At 41.7% G+C, this 14,649-nt stretch overlaps 1 protein-coding gene across 1 annotated transcript; it reads right to left on the minus strand.

Moving 5' to 3' along the window:
- Positions 1 to 201: 201 nt before the first annotated feature.
- Eif1ax (eukaryotic translation initiation factor 1A X-linked) lies at positions 202 to 14,404 on the minus strand. Its single transcript, XM_048440713.3, has 7 exons — positions 14,187 to 14,404; positions 9,868 to 9,951; positions 8,394 to 8,497; positions 7,763 to 7,813; positions 5,209 to 5,290; positions 3,637 to 3,728; positions 202 to 526 (listed from the first exon to the last, which is right to left on the minus strand). Exons 1-7 carry the CDS (start codon positions 14,200 to 14,202, stop codon positions 521 to 523), a joined length of 435 nt encoding a protein of 144 aa, XP_048296670.1. The 5' UTR covers positions 14,203 to 14,404; the 3' UTR covers positions 202 to 520.
- Positions 14,405 to 14,649: the final 245 nt, after the last annotated feature.

The raw sequence follows: 14,649 nt of genomic DNA on the forward strand, positions 1-14,649 counted from the left end.
GCGAGTATGGGTCCACTAGACTATAGTGAATTCCAAGCTAGCCTCAGATACAAAGTTGGATTCTGTCTCAAAATATAACACAACAAAACATAAAACAGATTTCTGCCTTCATTTGTATCAAAATCTCTGGGCAACTGGAATATACACAAAGACTGTACTTTGTACAGTCAACAGCTATGCAAAAGAAGGGCTTAATCATAATTTATGCATACAAGGCAAATTGTTTATTCAAAACATCCATTTACTTACTGGAAGGGGTCAAAGTAGGAAAGGCAGTAATGTATTTTTTTTCCTTACATGACCTTCTTTGAGTTCAATTACATCAAATGAACAAAGTGGGCTTAACATATCACTTAAAAGATATTTTCAGCTTTGAAAGAAGCGACCTTAGTATTGAATCAAGTCTGTCTCAACAAATTACTATCAATACAGTGAAAACTTTTCCTTGAGGTCTATGACCAGATTCCAAACTTGCAGGGCAATCTTCGGAAGGACTGGAATGTAAAATGTTGAGTTCATTTTAGATCTGAAAGAGAAAAGAACATTAAGTCAAAGGAAAACAGCAATTCTAAAAGAATCCTTTACATGCATGTGCAAATTCACATGTACAACTATGGGTGCTGTGTCAGGTAGCTTGGAGTACGAGGACCTCAGGTGTTGGCACTCACTTTCAGCATTGTTCACTGTTCTGTTTGTCAGGCTAGCTGGCCTAAGAGCTTCCAAAAATTCCTCTGCCTCCACCTCCAATCTTGCCATAAAAACACTAGGTTTAGAGAAGGTACTATAGCCAGCTGTATGTGGACTCTAGCAGATTCTTGAGGGCCTGGCAAGCACTTTACCCTGAGCCAACCCAGGAGAAAAGCACTCTTAAATTCTAATATTCTGTGTATAAGGGAAATGTTCTCACAGGTCATATAGGAAATGAACCCAGTCAAGAGGAAATTCCCCAAATAAGCTTTTCTGTATTGCAGCCCACTTTCAGAAATTCTGATTTTCATAATAATTTATGTGATACACTTTTCTAAAGTGTATATTAGCCAGGTGTGGTGGTACAGACCTTTAATCCCAGCACTTGGGAGGCTAAGGCAGGCAGGTAGGTAGCATAGAGTTTGAGGTCAGTATATTTGTGTGTGCAGGTACCCACCAAGGCCAGAAGATGGCACTGGATTCCCTGGAGCTGGAGTTATAGGCAGCGTGAGAATCAAACTGAAGCCCTCTGACAGTACTAAGTGCTCTTAATCACCCAGCCAGTCATCTCTCTAGTCTACGGGACTATTCTTTGTTGTCCTTTCTTCTTTTTAGTTTTGGGTGTGGGGAGGGCGGGTGCTCACTCTATATGGCTGGCTGACCTAGAACTCAAAGAGATTCACCTACCTTTGCCTCCTGAGTACTAGGATTAAAGGCCATGTCTGGCCTCCGAGAACATTTTTTTTTTCTTTTTTTAGAGACAGGGTTTCTTTGTATAGCCCTGTATAGCCTTTGTATATCCTGGAACTCACTTTATAGACCAGGCTGGCCTTGAACTAACAGAAAACAAGAATATTCTTAATGAGGTTTGCTGTGTCCTTCTCTTTGCATCGCATATTTGAGAATTTATTTTACATTTTACTTCTTTAAATAAAAAAGACTAAGTTTTCTTTATTTGTGTGTATGGGTGTACCTGTGTCTGCACTTATGTATGTGGGTGCCAGTGGAGGCCAGAAGTCATCAGATTCCCTGGAGCAGTTGCAGGCAGTTGTGAGCTGCCTCTTCATGTGTATGCTGGGAACCAAAAAAGGGTCCCCTGCATGAGCAACAAGCATCCTTAAACACTGAGCCATTTCTCTAGCCCAGATTTGAGATTTTATACTTTTGGAGTAGCAACAGACACGAAGGAACATGATCTCTTTTGAGAACTAGGTAAGTATGGCTTCAATCCTTTTCTTTCAAGTTGACTACAGGAGTATAGATAGAACACTTATCAACACTTAGAAAACAGTCAGAGAAATGCCCCCCAAGGGAAAGAGCAGAGTTCTCAGGTGACACAATAAACTCTTATTTAAAACAACAAATAAACAAACAACTCCCCCTCCCCAAATGGCCTGGGGTTCTCTGGAACCCACACGAACTTATCTCTACATGCATCCCCTAGCATGAGTGCACATGTCCATCCTTCATTCATACATACAAAATAAATGTTTTCAAAATGTTCCTAACAATATAAATTCTGGGGTGGAGATGGCTCACTGGGTAAAACTGTCTATTGCTATTGCAGTCTTGTTACTGGCACCCACATTGGGTGCATCACAACTGCCTTTAACCCCAGCTCCAGAGAATCTGATGCCCTCTTTTGGTTTTCATGAACACCCAACCCACCAACATTACACTTAAGAAAAAAAAATTAAAAATGGGAACATAAATTCAGCATCACCCGTGGCTTCCTATTTTTCCTTTCTTTCCCTTTCCTCCTCTCTTTCTGAATTACTAGAGAATCACACAGTAATTATATGCTATATCATAAAAAAGCGTGTGTGGGGGGGAATTAGAGAAATGCTTTTGGCTAGGCTCAAGAAAACTACATTAAAAATGTTCAAGAATGGTTGGAGGTGGTGCACACCTTTAATCCCAGTACTCCTCCGGAGTCAGAGGCAGGCGGATCTCTGTGAGTTAGAAGCCAGTCTGGCCTACAAGAGTTAGTTTCAGGACAGGCTCCAAAGCCACAGATAAATCCTATCTTGAAAAACAAACAAACAAAAAACAAAAGTTCAAACAGCCGAGTGGTGGCGCCCACCTTTAATCCCAGCACCTGGGAGGCAGAGGCAGGTGGATCTCTGAGAGTTCCAGGACAGCCGGGGCTGTTAAACAGAGAAATCCTGTCTTGGATAAGAAAAAGTTAAAAAAATTGCTTTCTATTGTTAACATGTTATTTACTTTTTGTGCATCACACGTGTGCCTAATGGCCTCAGAGGCAAGAAGGCGTATAAGTCCACTGGAACTGGAGTCAGACATGTGTTTTTAAAGATGTATTGAGTAGGCTGGAGAGATAGATGGCTCAGTGGTTAAGAACACTGACTGCTCTTTCAGAGGTTCAGGGTTCAATTCCACATGGCAGCTCACAGCTGACTGTAACTCCAGTTCCAGGGGACCTGATGCTGTCACACAGACATACAGACAAGCAAAACACCGATGTTTATAAAATAAAAATTGTATGTACTCTGGGTGTGGTGCAAAGTATTGCTATGTAGATCTGCCTGGCCTGGTATTTGCTGGTATTGCAATCAAGACTGACCTCAAACTTGCAGCAGTCACCTGGCTTCAGCCTCCCAATTAATTACCAGGATTACAATTATATCTTACCACACTTGCTAACAGCTTGACCTCTAAATACCTCTTGTGATTTTAACACATAGCTAAGTCTCAAAATATACTTTTTATTTTTATATATCACCTGGGATGAATATCCTTTTATCTCTTCACCTTGATCTTCTTCCTATTTCTGAACAGTGCCTTTACTTTCATGTTCCTCTCACCCCTAAATATAGACTCTCATGTCAATGTTCTATATTCCCAGTATTATCGGAATCCAAGGGAAAGGGACAGTATCTATGTATGTAACTCATGAACAGAAATCAGAAAAAGCAGGCTGTATCTACTTACATCATCGATGTCTTCATCATCATCCCCAATGTCATCAAACTGAATTTCATCATCATCTCCAGGACCAAATGTATCAGTTTCATTGATTTTAGCTAACAAAAAAACACACACAAGAAAAATACTGATAATATAATCAAAATGTTGACTCCCAACTTTCTACTAATTTTGCTATACAGAATTTCTTTTGTATACAAGGGCTATTTAGCAAGGCAAGTTCTAATTCTCTGAAGCAATTATACCCTCTAGGTATGCTTCAGAAATTTCAGAAATTTGTGCACATACTAACAACTTTATTTCCTATCTCAAAAAAAAAGAAAGAAAGAAAGAAAAAGTAAGCTACTCTAGGAGGGAGAAAAATTGGAGGAGTCATTTGTTGGACTTGGGATTAGTGATCGTTTCAAGTGTCCAGAAAACTCAACTTCTGATCAAAATGAATCATACAGAATCAATCAATCAATCAAACAAACACTAATAAGAAAAGAACTTATTCCCTCTATAGGGTAAAAGGGACAAGTGGGGCAGGAAACCAACCAATCCCTGAGCACCCCGACTCTGAACTCAGAGTCAGTAAAAGAAACATCTTTATCCCTGAACCCAGGACCAAACAAACACGCCCTGACTCTGAAACCAGTGTCAAAGAAACACACTTTGTCGCTAGAATCAGAGCCATGGAAAGAAATATGCCATGGTCCTAAGATTAGAGTCAAAAGGCTAAAAAAGACAGGTGAAATAAACAGTATGGCCTCAAGATCAGAGCCATCTCTGCCCCTGACTAACAAAACTGTCCTACTGCGGCTCCAACCTCCAGCCCTGTCCTATTGCGGCTGTAAGTATAGCCTGGCTTCCTGATAAGCCAGGAGATCTTTGTAGCTCCAGAGCTGTAACACATTCCCCTACACCCACCAATCATTAATTAGGAAGAAACATTTGGGCAAATCATACTTTTCCCTAAGGAATGAAAAGGAATAAGGCATGTTACTCTACCACTAAATATTTTACTGTTTCCTAGAGCAAAATGGCAAGTTTATAATTCTCAGTAGGGTCTTACTGGTTACAAAGGTCAAGTTTTCATGTGAAAATTCAGTGTATGCAATCTTTATTTATAATTGTTATGTAAAAAGGATGTACAAAATAATGTATAAATTCCATTTTCCCTCTGATAAGGTTATAGAAGGCTTGTATTTTGAGGGGGAAAACAATCCGGACTACTTAATTAATCACTGACTTTGTATTTACACATATAAACGACAGACTCTTGAAGAGATCTTTTTCAGTAGTGCTCGTCATTCGATCTAGGTCTTTCATATGCTACGGTGGCCTCTACTGAACTGCACTGCCAACTTTTCTTGAAGAGGTTTTAAAATACCACAAGAAATAATTCCTTTGGCTGACACTGTAATTTCTCATTAAACACTCTTATCAGGAACAGAATTTTAATAACCTTTCTATGGTATCTAGTGTGAAGTATAAGCAGGTAATTTAACTCTACTCATGCAAACACAAACAAATAGGAGGAACAAAATTTCATTGCCTAAACACTAGCAAGTTAATAAAGACTCAACCATTCATTACCATGCTCTGGAAGCTCGCCATATGCCTTGAGACTTCTAGCTTCATCTGCGTTGTATTTTAAAATGACATCGGCTTTGTTATCCTTAAAAATAAGTAATTTTTGATTACATCACTACTATTTGTTACGTCATACATTACTTTCAAATTGAATTAAAAAGATCAAATCTTAATGCTTTGTTATAAAATCCTTCTCACCTTCCTTAGGTTAAACTCCTAAAGAAGTTTTAGGAACACAACTGAGCAATGATTAAAAATTCAGAAAGATATAGCTCACATCTAGAACAGCAGAATGACATTTTTATATTATTTATAATTATCCTTTAATCAGAAGCACAAATGCCCCCCTGAAACTACAATTTACAGAGTGATCAAACAGATTTACAGATGCAAGCCAAAGAGTGAGACTTGGTATCAGAGCCTATGGAATTTTAGAAATGTATGTGTATATACACGCATGTATGTGTGGGTACCTGTGGAAGCTAGAAGGGGGCATCAGATCCCCTGGAACTGGAGTTACAGGTGGATGGAAGCCACCTGATGTGAGTGCTGGGAACCAAACTCTGGTCCATTGTAAGAGCAGCAAGCATTCTTAACTGCTGAGCCATCTTTCCAGCCCTGATATAAGGAAATAAATATGCCTTTTCATATATGTTAAGGCCAACTGTAATGATTATTAATCTTGTCAATTTGACAGGATCTAGAATCACAACAAAATAAATCTTTAGGTCTATCTGTGAGTGGAGTTTCTAGATTAAGTTTATTAAGGTAGAAAGGTTCACCCTAAATACAGGTAGTGCCATTACATGGGATAGGGTCCTGGACTGAATAAAAAACAGAAAGATAAGAACACTAGCATTCGTTCACCTCCCTCTGCTTCCTGACTACAGATGCAGTGAGACCAGCTGTCCCAGCTCCTGCTGTCATTTCCCCACTATGATGGAATATACCCTTGAACTGTGAGCCAAACAAATTCTTCCTTACACTGCTTTTTAAAGGTAACTTTTCACAATAAGTAAACTAATACTTGGTATTAATCAGACTTTTTTGAAAATAAATTGATCAGAGGGCAACTCTGTGGAACTTTTCCTTACCTTCCATCTTTGCATGGGTTCTGGGTATCTAAACTCAGGTCACCAGGCTTATCTAGTTGTCTCACTGGCACCCAATTTGTCTTTGTAAATTAAAAAAAAAATCTTATTTCTTCTGTGCTGCACTAGCAAGACACGATGCCTCAAAATGTTTACATTTCCCTATTTGAGAAGAATTTCACTCTTCCTAAAGGTGAAGAATGGGTTGCTTCAATTTTAAGGGCACTGTCATCTGTACAGAAAGAGGGATGTGGAAAGCAAGAACGTGAAATTTTTTTCTTAAATTCTTTTTAGATTCATTTTTGAGTATGAATATTTTGCCTGTATCTATGTATGTCCATCACATGTGTGCTTGGTGCTCATAGGTCAGGAGGCATCAGATCCCTTGGAACTATTGGTGGTGTCAGCATTGAAAACTGAACCCAGATTCTCTGCAAGAGAAAGTGCTCCTAATGGCCAAGCCATCTCTCCAGCCCCAGAAGACAGTAATGCCACAATCTCTCTGGCCCACCCTCAAAGTGACAGAAGACAGAGAAAGGATCATGGAGATTATAGTCACTATTAAGCCTCTCTAAATTTTAGTGTCCTTTCTAACAAGGAATTAAAGCCTTTCTTCTTCTAGGGTTACTGTTAAAATCTAAAAATAAATGGTTTATGAATTTGGAGCAGCTTTTCTCAACCAAAGCCCTAATGATCATTCTGAGTCACATCATCTTTGCTGTGGGATGTGGTACATTAGAGGGTGTCCCACGTTCCCAGTACTCTACCTACCTACCACTTGCTAAGAACCTCACTCAAGTTATGGTAACCAGAAGAGTCTCCAAACACCGCCTATGACCCTCCGAAGGGTCAAATCACTCACAGAGAACCCTACGGTTTGAAACAAAGAAGTCAATGCTTTAATCTGAAACACAAAAGTAAAAAACTAACAAAAACTAAGTATGGTCAAAACCACACTAATAGAAATTTAATAAAAGCTTTCTGCTTTTGTCAGTGATTAGAAAAAAAAATATACCAGGCTATATTCCATTGTGGGACATAACTGAATTCATTCATCAGTAAAACCCTACAATGATAGTTCCTAGATTTTTAAAGATTTTTTACAAGAAAAAAAAGAACAAAATGACCACATAGTAGTATCATCTATTCTAATTATTTTTATTTTATGTGCATTGGTGTTTTGCCACGGGTGCCAGATCCCCCGGAACTAGAATTACAATCGGTGCTCTTAACCATCAAGCCATCTCTCCAGTCCCACATCATTTATTTTAAAAGGGGAAACTTCAAATAGCAAAGATAAGGAAACCATTTTGCACTATACAAGCTAAATGTCTGACTCCTTAGACTGGCATTTGGGAAGCATAATGCCAGGGACACCAAGCATAATGGCTACAATACAATGGGCTGTTAGGAAATGGCTTATCAAGTTCAAGCAATATAAAAACAAACTTAAAAGTAATTTTTACCTGATAATCTCGGAGGCCCACCAATATGATGTCTGAGGTATTTATCCAAACCTACAAAAGAAAAGTCACTGCATAATCTATTTTCAATAAAGCAGAATCAAGAAATTTCAGAGATGATTCACTTAGAAACAGATGAGTTCTGAAAGCACTTGGCTATCTACTATGAAAACATAAAAATGCTGTACTTTTCTGTCTTCTACCCACCCAAATGTATACAATTTTCATGATCATTTATTTTCCTTGTGAAAGATTGATATCAACAAAATAAAATACACTCTCAACCTGAACCCCAATCTCACTCAGAGTTGGGACTTCCCAGAACACCAAGGGCCACCTGCCAGGATTCTTTAGTTCTCCTTAAAACTGTAACACTTCCCTAGTCCTTTCCCTCTTCCATAACACCAGAATGTTTCCCAAATTAGATTTGTTGCCTATTTTCTAATGATTCAGATTCAGACCAAATGTTTTGGGCAGGAATACAACACAAGTGAGGCAAATGATTCTTTAAACAATGTAATCTGTAAAATGACCACTATGGTCTTTTACTGGACTTACACTAATATCCTCAGGTCTATAAAATCTGTAGAGGTGGGAGGTTGGACATGTAGCTCAGTGGTAGAAACACACTTACCTTTTTTCTCAATTTCCCTCTGATGTGGCATAGTCTCTTCACACCATCGAAACACATTGCTTCTAATCGTCCATTTCCCAACATTTTGATTACCTGAGCATATTCTATGTGGATGGAGTAGGGGAGAAAAAGGGAATGAAATATTGCTCGCTCTTTTTGATGAAATTGTCCATTGAAAATTGACAAGAACATGTGACTGCACTGGTTAGGGATAAATATACATAGGGCAAATATAAAATAAATACAAGGAAGTTAAACACTTGGCTAGTTAATGGTTGAACCAGAAACAAGACTTTGTAATATAACAACCTGGGTCTGTTATTAGATGTCTTAATTATCTACTTGTTTTCAGTAAGGAGACAGACTGACTCCTGCCCTTGTGACCACGTACTACTTCTAGAGATCAAAGGTGCCATGTCCCAGTATGTATACTATACCTCATACAGTTCACATTCAGATCTTTACCTCTTTCATAGCCTTATTTCTTTGAATCCTTAGAACAATCTCATGGAATCCTCAGTCCAAGTACTTTAAATGTTAGTGATATCCTTGCTGAGTTAGTATAACAGTAATTATTCTTAGAAAGCCAGAATTATCTTTTACTTGGGTAAAATACCAAATTATTATTATTATTTTGGTTTCTCAAGACAGGGTTTCTCTATGTAGCCTTGACTGTCCTGGAACTCTCTGTAGACCAAACTGGCCTCCAACTCAACTCAGAGACCCACCTGCCTCTGCCTTCTGAGGGCTGGGATTAAGGGTGTGCACCACCATCGCTTGGCTATTTTCTTTATCTTAAGATTGGGCTGGGCTAGAGAGGTAGCTCAGAGGTTAAGAACACCCACTGTTCTTCCACAGGTCCTGAGTTCAGTTCCCAGCAACCACATGGTGGCTCACAACCATTTGTGATGAGATCTGGTGCCCTCTCCTGGCATGTGTATACTAAATAAATTTAAAAAAAAACACAAAGCTACGTTTAACTTTAAATAATAATAAAGAATGTACACACAAAGATTGGGCCAGACGGTAGTGGCGCACGCCTTTAATCCCAGCACTCAGGAGGCAAAGGCAGGCAGATCTCTGTGAGTTTGAGGCCAGACTGGTCTACAGAGTGAGTTCCAGGACAGTTTCCAAAGCTACAGAGAAACCCTGTCTCGAAAAACAAAAACAAACAAACAAAAAGATTGGGGTGGGGATATCACCACACAGCCTTGGCTAGCCTGAAACTCAGAGATCCACCTGCCTGTCTCTGCCTCCCAAGTGTTGGGATTAAAGGTACACATTACCCTGCCTAGCCTAAAATGCCAAATTCTGAACTAGAATCCTTTAAAAAGACAATACCCAACTGTCTGTACAAACAAACTCAGAGGCAAGAAGCCAGAAGTCTAGTCTCTTAGTCAGAAAATGCTTGATCCCCAATATAGAAAAACAAACTAGAAAAATCTAACAAGAACCCAACTATCCAGCCTCTTACCTTGCCCATCCTCTTTGAACACCAGCTCTCGCTTTTCAGATTCATTCTCATTCTTTCCTCTACGTCTGTTTTTACCTCCTTTTCCTAGTGAGTTGTAAAAAGAAAAGGTTATCAATCATCTGCAAAACATCCTGAAAAGGAACAGTGATAAACATATACTGTTTAACAACTTAGAAAACCATCTTTAGGGGCTGGAGAGATGGCTCAGTGGTTAAGAACACTGACTGCTCTTCCAAAGGACCCAGGTTCAATTCCCAGTACCCACATGGCAGCCCATGACTGTGTTATTTCAGTTCTAGGGGATCTGATACCTTCACACCAATGCATGTAAAATAAAGTTAAATTTAAAAAAAAAAGTTTATAAAAATAGAAAGAAAACCACCTTTAAAAGTCAATTAAATTTAAAAATCCGCTTAATCTGGTCAATCATGTTAAACGTACCATGTTCAGGTATATAATGTTTCCATGTTACCCTCACCACACCTCATGGAGTTTTCTTTGGGGACTTTGCATCTTAAGTAACATCCTCATCTCTTTTCCTTTTATTAAAAATGTTTTTCAGTTGGGTGGCAGTGGTGCACGCCTTTAATCCCAGCACTCAGGAGGCAGAGATAGGCGGATCTCTACGAGTTCAACGCCAGCCTGGTCTACTAGAGCTAGTTCCAGGACAGGCTACAAAGCTACAGAGAAACCCTGTCTTGAACCCCCCGCCAAAAGCTTTTCACAATATATTCTGATTCCCTCCAATATCTCACTTCCCCCACGTCCCCTCTCATGCGGATCCACCCCCTTCTTCTCATGAGAAAATGAATAGACATTTAAGGAATAATAAGACACAATAAAATAAATGAAGTCATAAGCAAAAGAATTGTTAAGGTAAAAAAAAGTTCCAACAGGACACGTGATAAAAGAACCTCCAAAGATGTTACCGAGTTCCTTTTGTGCTGGCCATCTACTGCTGGGCATGGGACCAGCCCTTACCAGTGGGTAGATGACCAGTGACCATCTGTTTATTTGTCATAATCACCTTGAATATTTAACATTTATCCCCAGTTTATCAGTAAGTTCTCTAAAGGTCAGAGATTAAATAACTCACTCAAAATTTTAGTCAATGAGCTCAGGACCCCAGATCCAACCCTAACCCTCTCTGTCCTAGTAGAGTGCTCATATTAGGGCTCCTTTCCGGAGACTTCTGTCACCACACTCTTAATTACATGGGCCTCAGCTTTCTTTTTTTTTTGAGACAGGGTTTCACACTATAGCTCAGACTAGCTTTGAAACTTTGGCAGTCCTGTCTCAGCCCCCTGAATGCTGGCATTATGAGTGTGGGCCACCATACTGAGCCCTGACAAATTTTACAAAAACACCTCGCCTTTCTCACACCTGACCCTTTCCCTATGAAAAGAAGCGCTGGTAAAAAGATGACAGGAGACAGAAAAATGAAGCTATGGCTACTGGAATGGGGCATACTGACCTCATGATGGTAGAAGACTATTAACAGTTAAAGATTCTGAATCTCATCCTTTAAAATGTACCATACCTGAGACAGTCTAGTTTAAAAGCAAGGTGTCAACTGCCTCGAGAGCCTCCTTTAAAATGTGCTTTAATGTTTAAGGGTGTCTGGCGTTCATGTATGTCTGTCCATCATGGGCATGTCCAATGCCAACACAGGCACTGGAAAAGGGCATTGGATTCCCTACAAATGGAGTTACAGACAATTGTATGCTGCCATATAGGTGACGGGAATTACTACTGAGCCATTCTCTAGCCCTACATACTTTAAGGGCAAGCATACAAATGGTGACACCATACAAAGGGATATTCTACAGTAATAAAGAAATGTGGCAGTGGTGGCATGCAGTTTTAATCCCAGCACTTGGTAGGCAGAGGCAAGCAGATTTTCTCTAAGTTCGAGGCCAGCCTGATCTACAGAGTGAGTTCCAGGACAGCCAGAGTTACACAGTGAGACCCTGTCACAAAACAAAAGAAAAAAATAAAGACTGAAACAAGACCAAGCCCGAGTGTATGACAAAACAGCAATAAATAGAAAAAAACCATCTTTTCAACCCCATTTTCTTTCCAAAAGACTATTTCTTAAGCTTAATCACAATTCTCAAATTCGTTCTTTACAGAGGTGTTTCAGAGAAGCCCAGGGAGGATCTTTCTTAAAACACACTAAGATGTGATTTAGAATAGCTCTGTCTCCTTGGGACCAAAGGGGAACTTACTATTCACCTATGGGTGGAGTCACCAGAGGGAGATGACTAAGTTCAACAAGTATTTATTGAGCATCTTTTAGGCTAAGTACTATCAAGCCAATGTGATTATGACCGACACCATTCCCGTCCTTTTAGGACTTACAACTAATGTGGGAACCAGAAATCTAGTCACTAGAATTAAAGTGAGAATAAGACACCTCACCTGCTGATGTGATCCAGTTGCCATCTCAGAATAAGGAAGTCTACAGAGAGCAATTTTAAGACTTTGAACACATTATGCCTATAATTACACTTTTCCCAGGACAACCAGTAAAAATTCTTGCTACACAAAAAGACTGGCAACCTTGATTTTTGAAGCCCTGAAGCATGGCGCCAACAGTGTGTTCAAGGTCAGCCTGGGTCACATAGCAAGACTATCTCAAATCAACTTGTCCCATCCACAAAACTCTGACCAAGTACTCAGAGGTCTAATGTGAACAGTGCCAGGTAATTAAGCAGACTCCCTGGAGTCAGCTCTCATGCAGGAAAGAGAACACTAGCAGGCGTGGGGCAAGGGAGGTGGCCCCAAAGATGAGTTATCAAAGACTTCGTGTGCACCTGTGTGTGCGTGTGTGGTGGGGTGCCCAGGTGGGCCTGAAGAGGTCCCTGGATCCCCTAGAGCTGAAGTTATAAGCAGTCATGAGCTACCCTATGTGGGTGGGTATGGGATCCTAATTTTGGTTCTCTTAACCAGGAAGATAACTCTTCTGCCCAAAGACTTCATTTTTATCTTATTATTTTTGGTTTTTCGAGACAGGGTTTCTTTGTATAAGTCCTGGCTGTCCCGGAACTCAGAGACCCTACTGGACTCAGAGTTGAAGTCATAGGAGTCACGAGCTGCCCCATGCGGGTGTGGGAACCCAATTTTGTTTCTCTTAATCAGGAAGGTATCTCTTCTGCCCAAAGACGACTTCATTTCTAAATTATTTCGGTTTTTCGAGACAGGGTTTCTTTATGTAGCCCTAGCTGTCCTGGAACTCAGAGATCCTCCTGGCATGTCTCCTGAGTGCTGGGATTAAAGGTGTGAGCCACCACCAACTGGCCCAAGGGTCAGGTAATGTGCTCCTATCCTGTGGGAAACACAAGTTTTTTTCTATTTTTACTTGCACAATTCTACTGACAATGAATAGCACAAGCCTGTAATTTCAGCTATTTGGTAGGCTGAAGCAGAAGAATCCCAAATTCAATGCTAGTCCCAGCTACTGAGTGAGTTCTGGTTTAGCCCGAGGGCAGAGCAGCAGCGTCCTGCTAAGGACAGAATCGGTCCTACAAAAAAAACCCACTACCACAAAATATATAAAACTGAGGCTGTCCTTAGGGATGCTGTACTTCTACTTAGATTAGGCTCTTCATTTTGGAGATACCAAATTAAAAATGCCCTCATGACTGATAATTTGAGAACATGTTCCCAGAAGAGAGGGAACTTCAAAGGCTTTTATTTTTCCATTAAAACAAATACATGATCTGAAGCAAAAGTGGAAAACTTGGCTAAATAAGACGAAGCGCTCTGGGGTGGCAGAGAAGTGAAGCCCCGTAAAGCCATGGAGTAAAGAGATAACTTTAAAAGTGCATCGGACGTATTGACCACTGGCGACTAGGGAGCAGCCTCAACAGTCTCAAGTAAGTGTTCATAAAGTAGCCTATGCAGAAGGTGCCAGATGGGCACGAAAGCAAGAAGGGCATTACCCCTTTTCAAAGTTCAGAGTCGCTCCCAGGGCTTAACTCCCCACGTGCCGGAAAGCCAAGAAGCCCGAGGCAGGTGTTCCCACGGGTCCCCTTGGCGGCGCGGTCAGTGTGGCGCGAACCAGGGGCAGGAGCCCACATTCTCACACAGGAGGCCCTACAAAAATGGCGTCGGCTCCACCCCAATGTGGCCAAACTGGGAACCAGGAGTAACTTCCTTGCGCCTCTGCCGAGCTCCGAGTAGGACGCAGAGAATGCTGCCGAAGGACAGGCAAGGGAAGATGGCAGGAAGGTCACTGCGGCCTGAGCTGACCTCGAGGCCGCGAGCTGGCCCGGGGAAGCCGGCGGGGAGCGAAGCCGCGGTCCCGGCGTCGTTACCTTTATTCTTGGGCATGGCGGCAAAGACGGGCTGACGGCCTGTGGGACCGTGCTCCGGGTGGCGTCGGGAACGGCGGTGACTCCGCGGGGCGACGCCGAGAGACGCGCGGGAGGAAGACTATGCGGGAAGCCGAGAAGCGTGCTCGGAAGAGGTTGCTCACCGGTGCTTCCGAGAGTCGCCTGCGCCCACGTTCGGCAGTGGCAAATGGCGTCGCGGCTATGGGCGGAGCTTTTCCCCGCCCTCCTCCCTCCCCCGCCCGTGGGGCCGGCCTCCCGCCCTCCCTCCGCTCTACGGCGCAGGCGTGTCCAAGAGGACGCCTTCGGGTGGGAGCCCCGGGAACGCCTGCCGGGAGGGGTTCACGGCCACGGGAGGGCACGCAGTGGGTGGAGCTAGCGAGGCCCTGGAGGCCGGAAGGAACTGACGGGGGCCCCGCGTCACAGTGGAGGAGTGGAGGGGGGTGGG

Source organism: Myodes glareolus, chromosome X (assembly GCF_982192425.1).
Source record: "Myodes glareolus chromosome X, mMyoGla1.1, whole genome shotgun sequence".
In the NCBI taxonomy this organism is placed as follows: Eukaryota; Metazoa; Chordata; class Mammalia; order Rodentia; family Cricetidae; genus Myodes; species Myodes glareolus.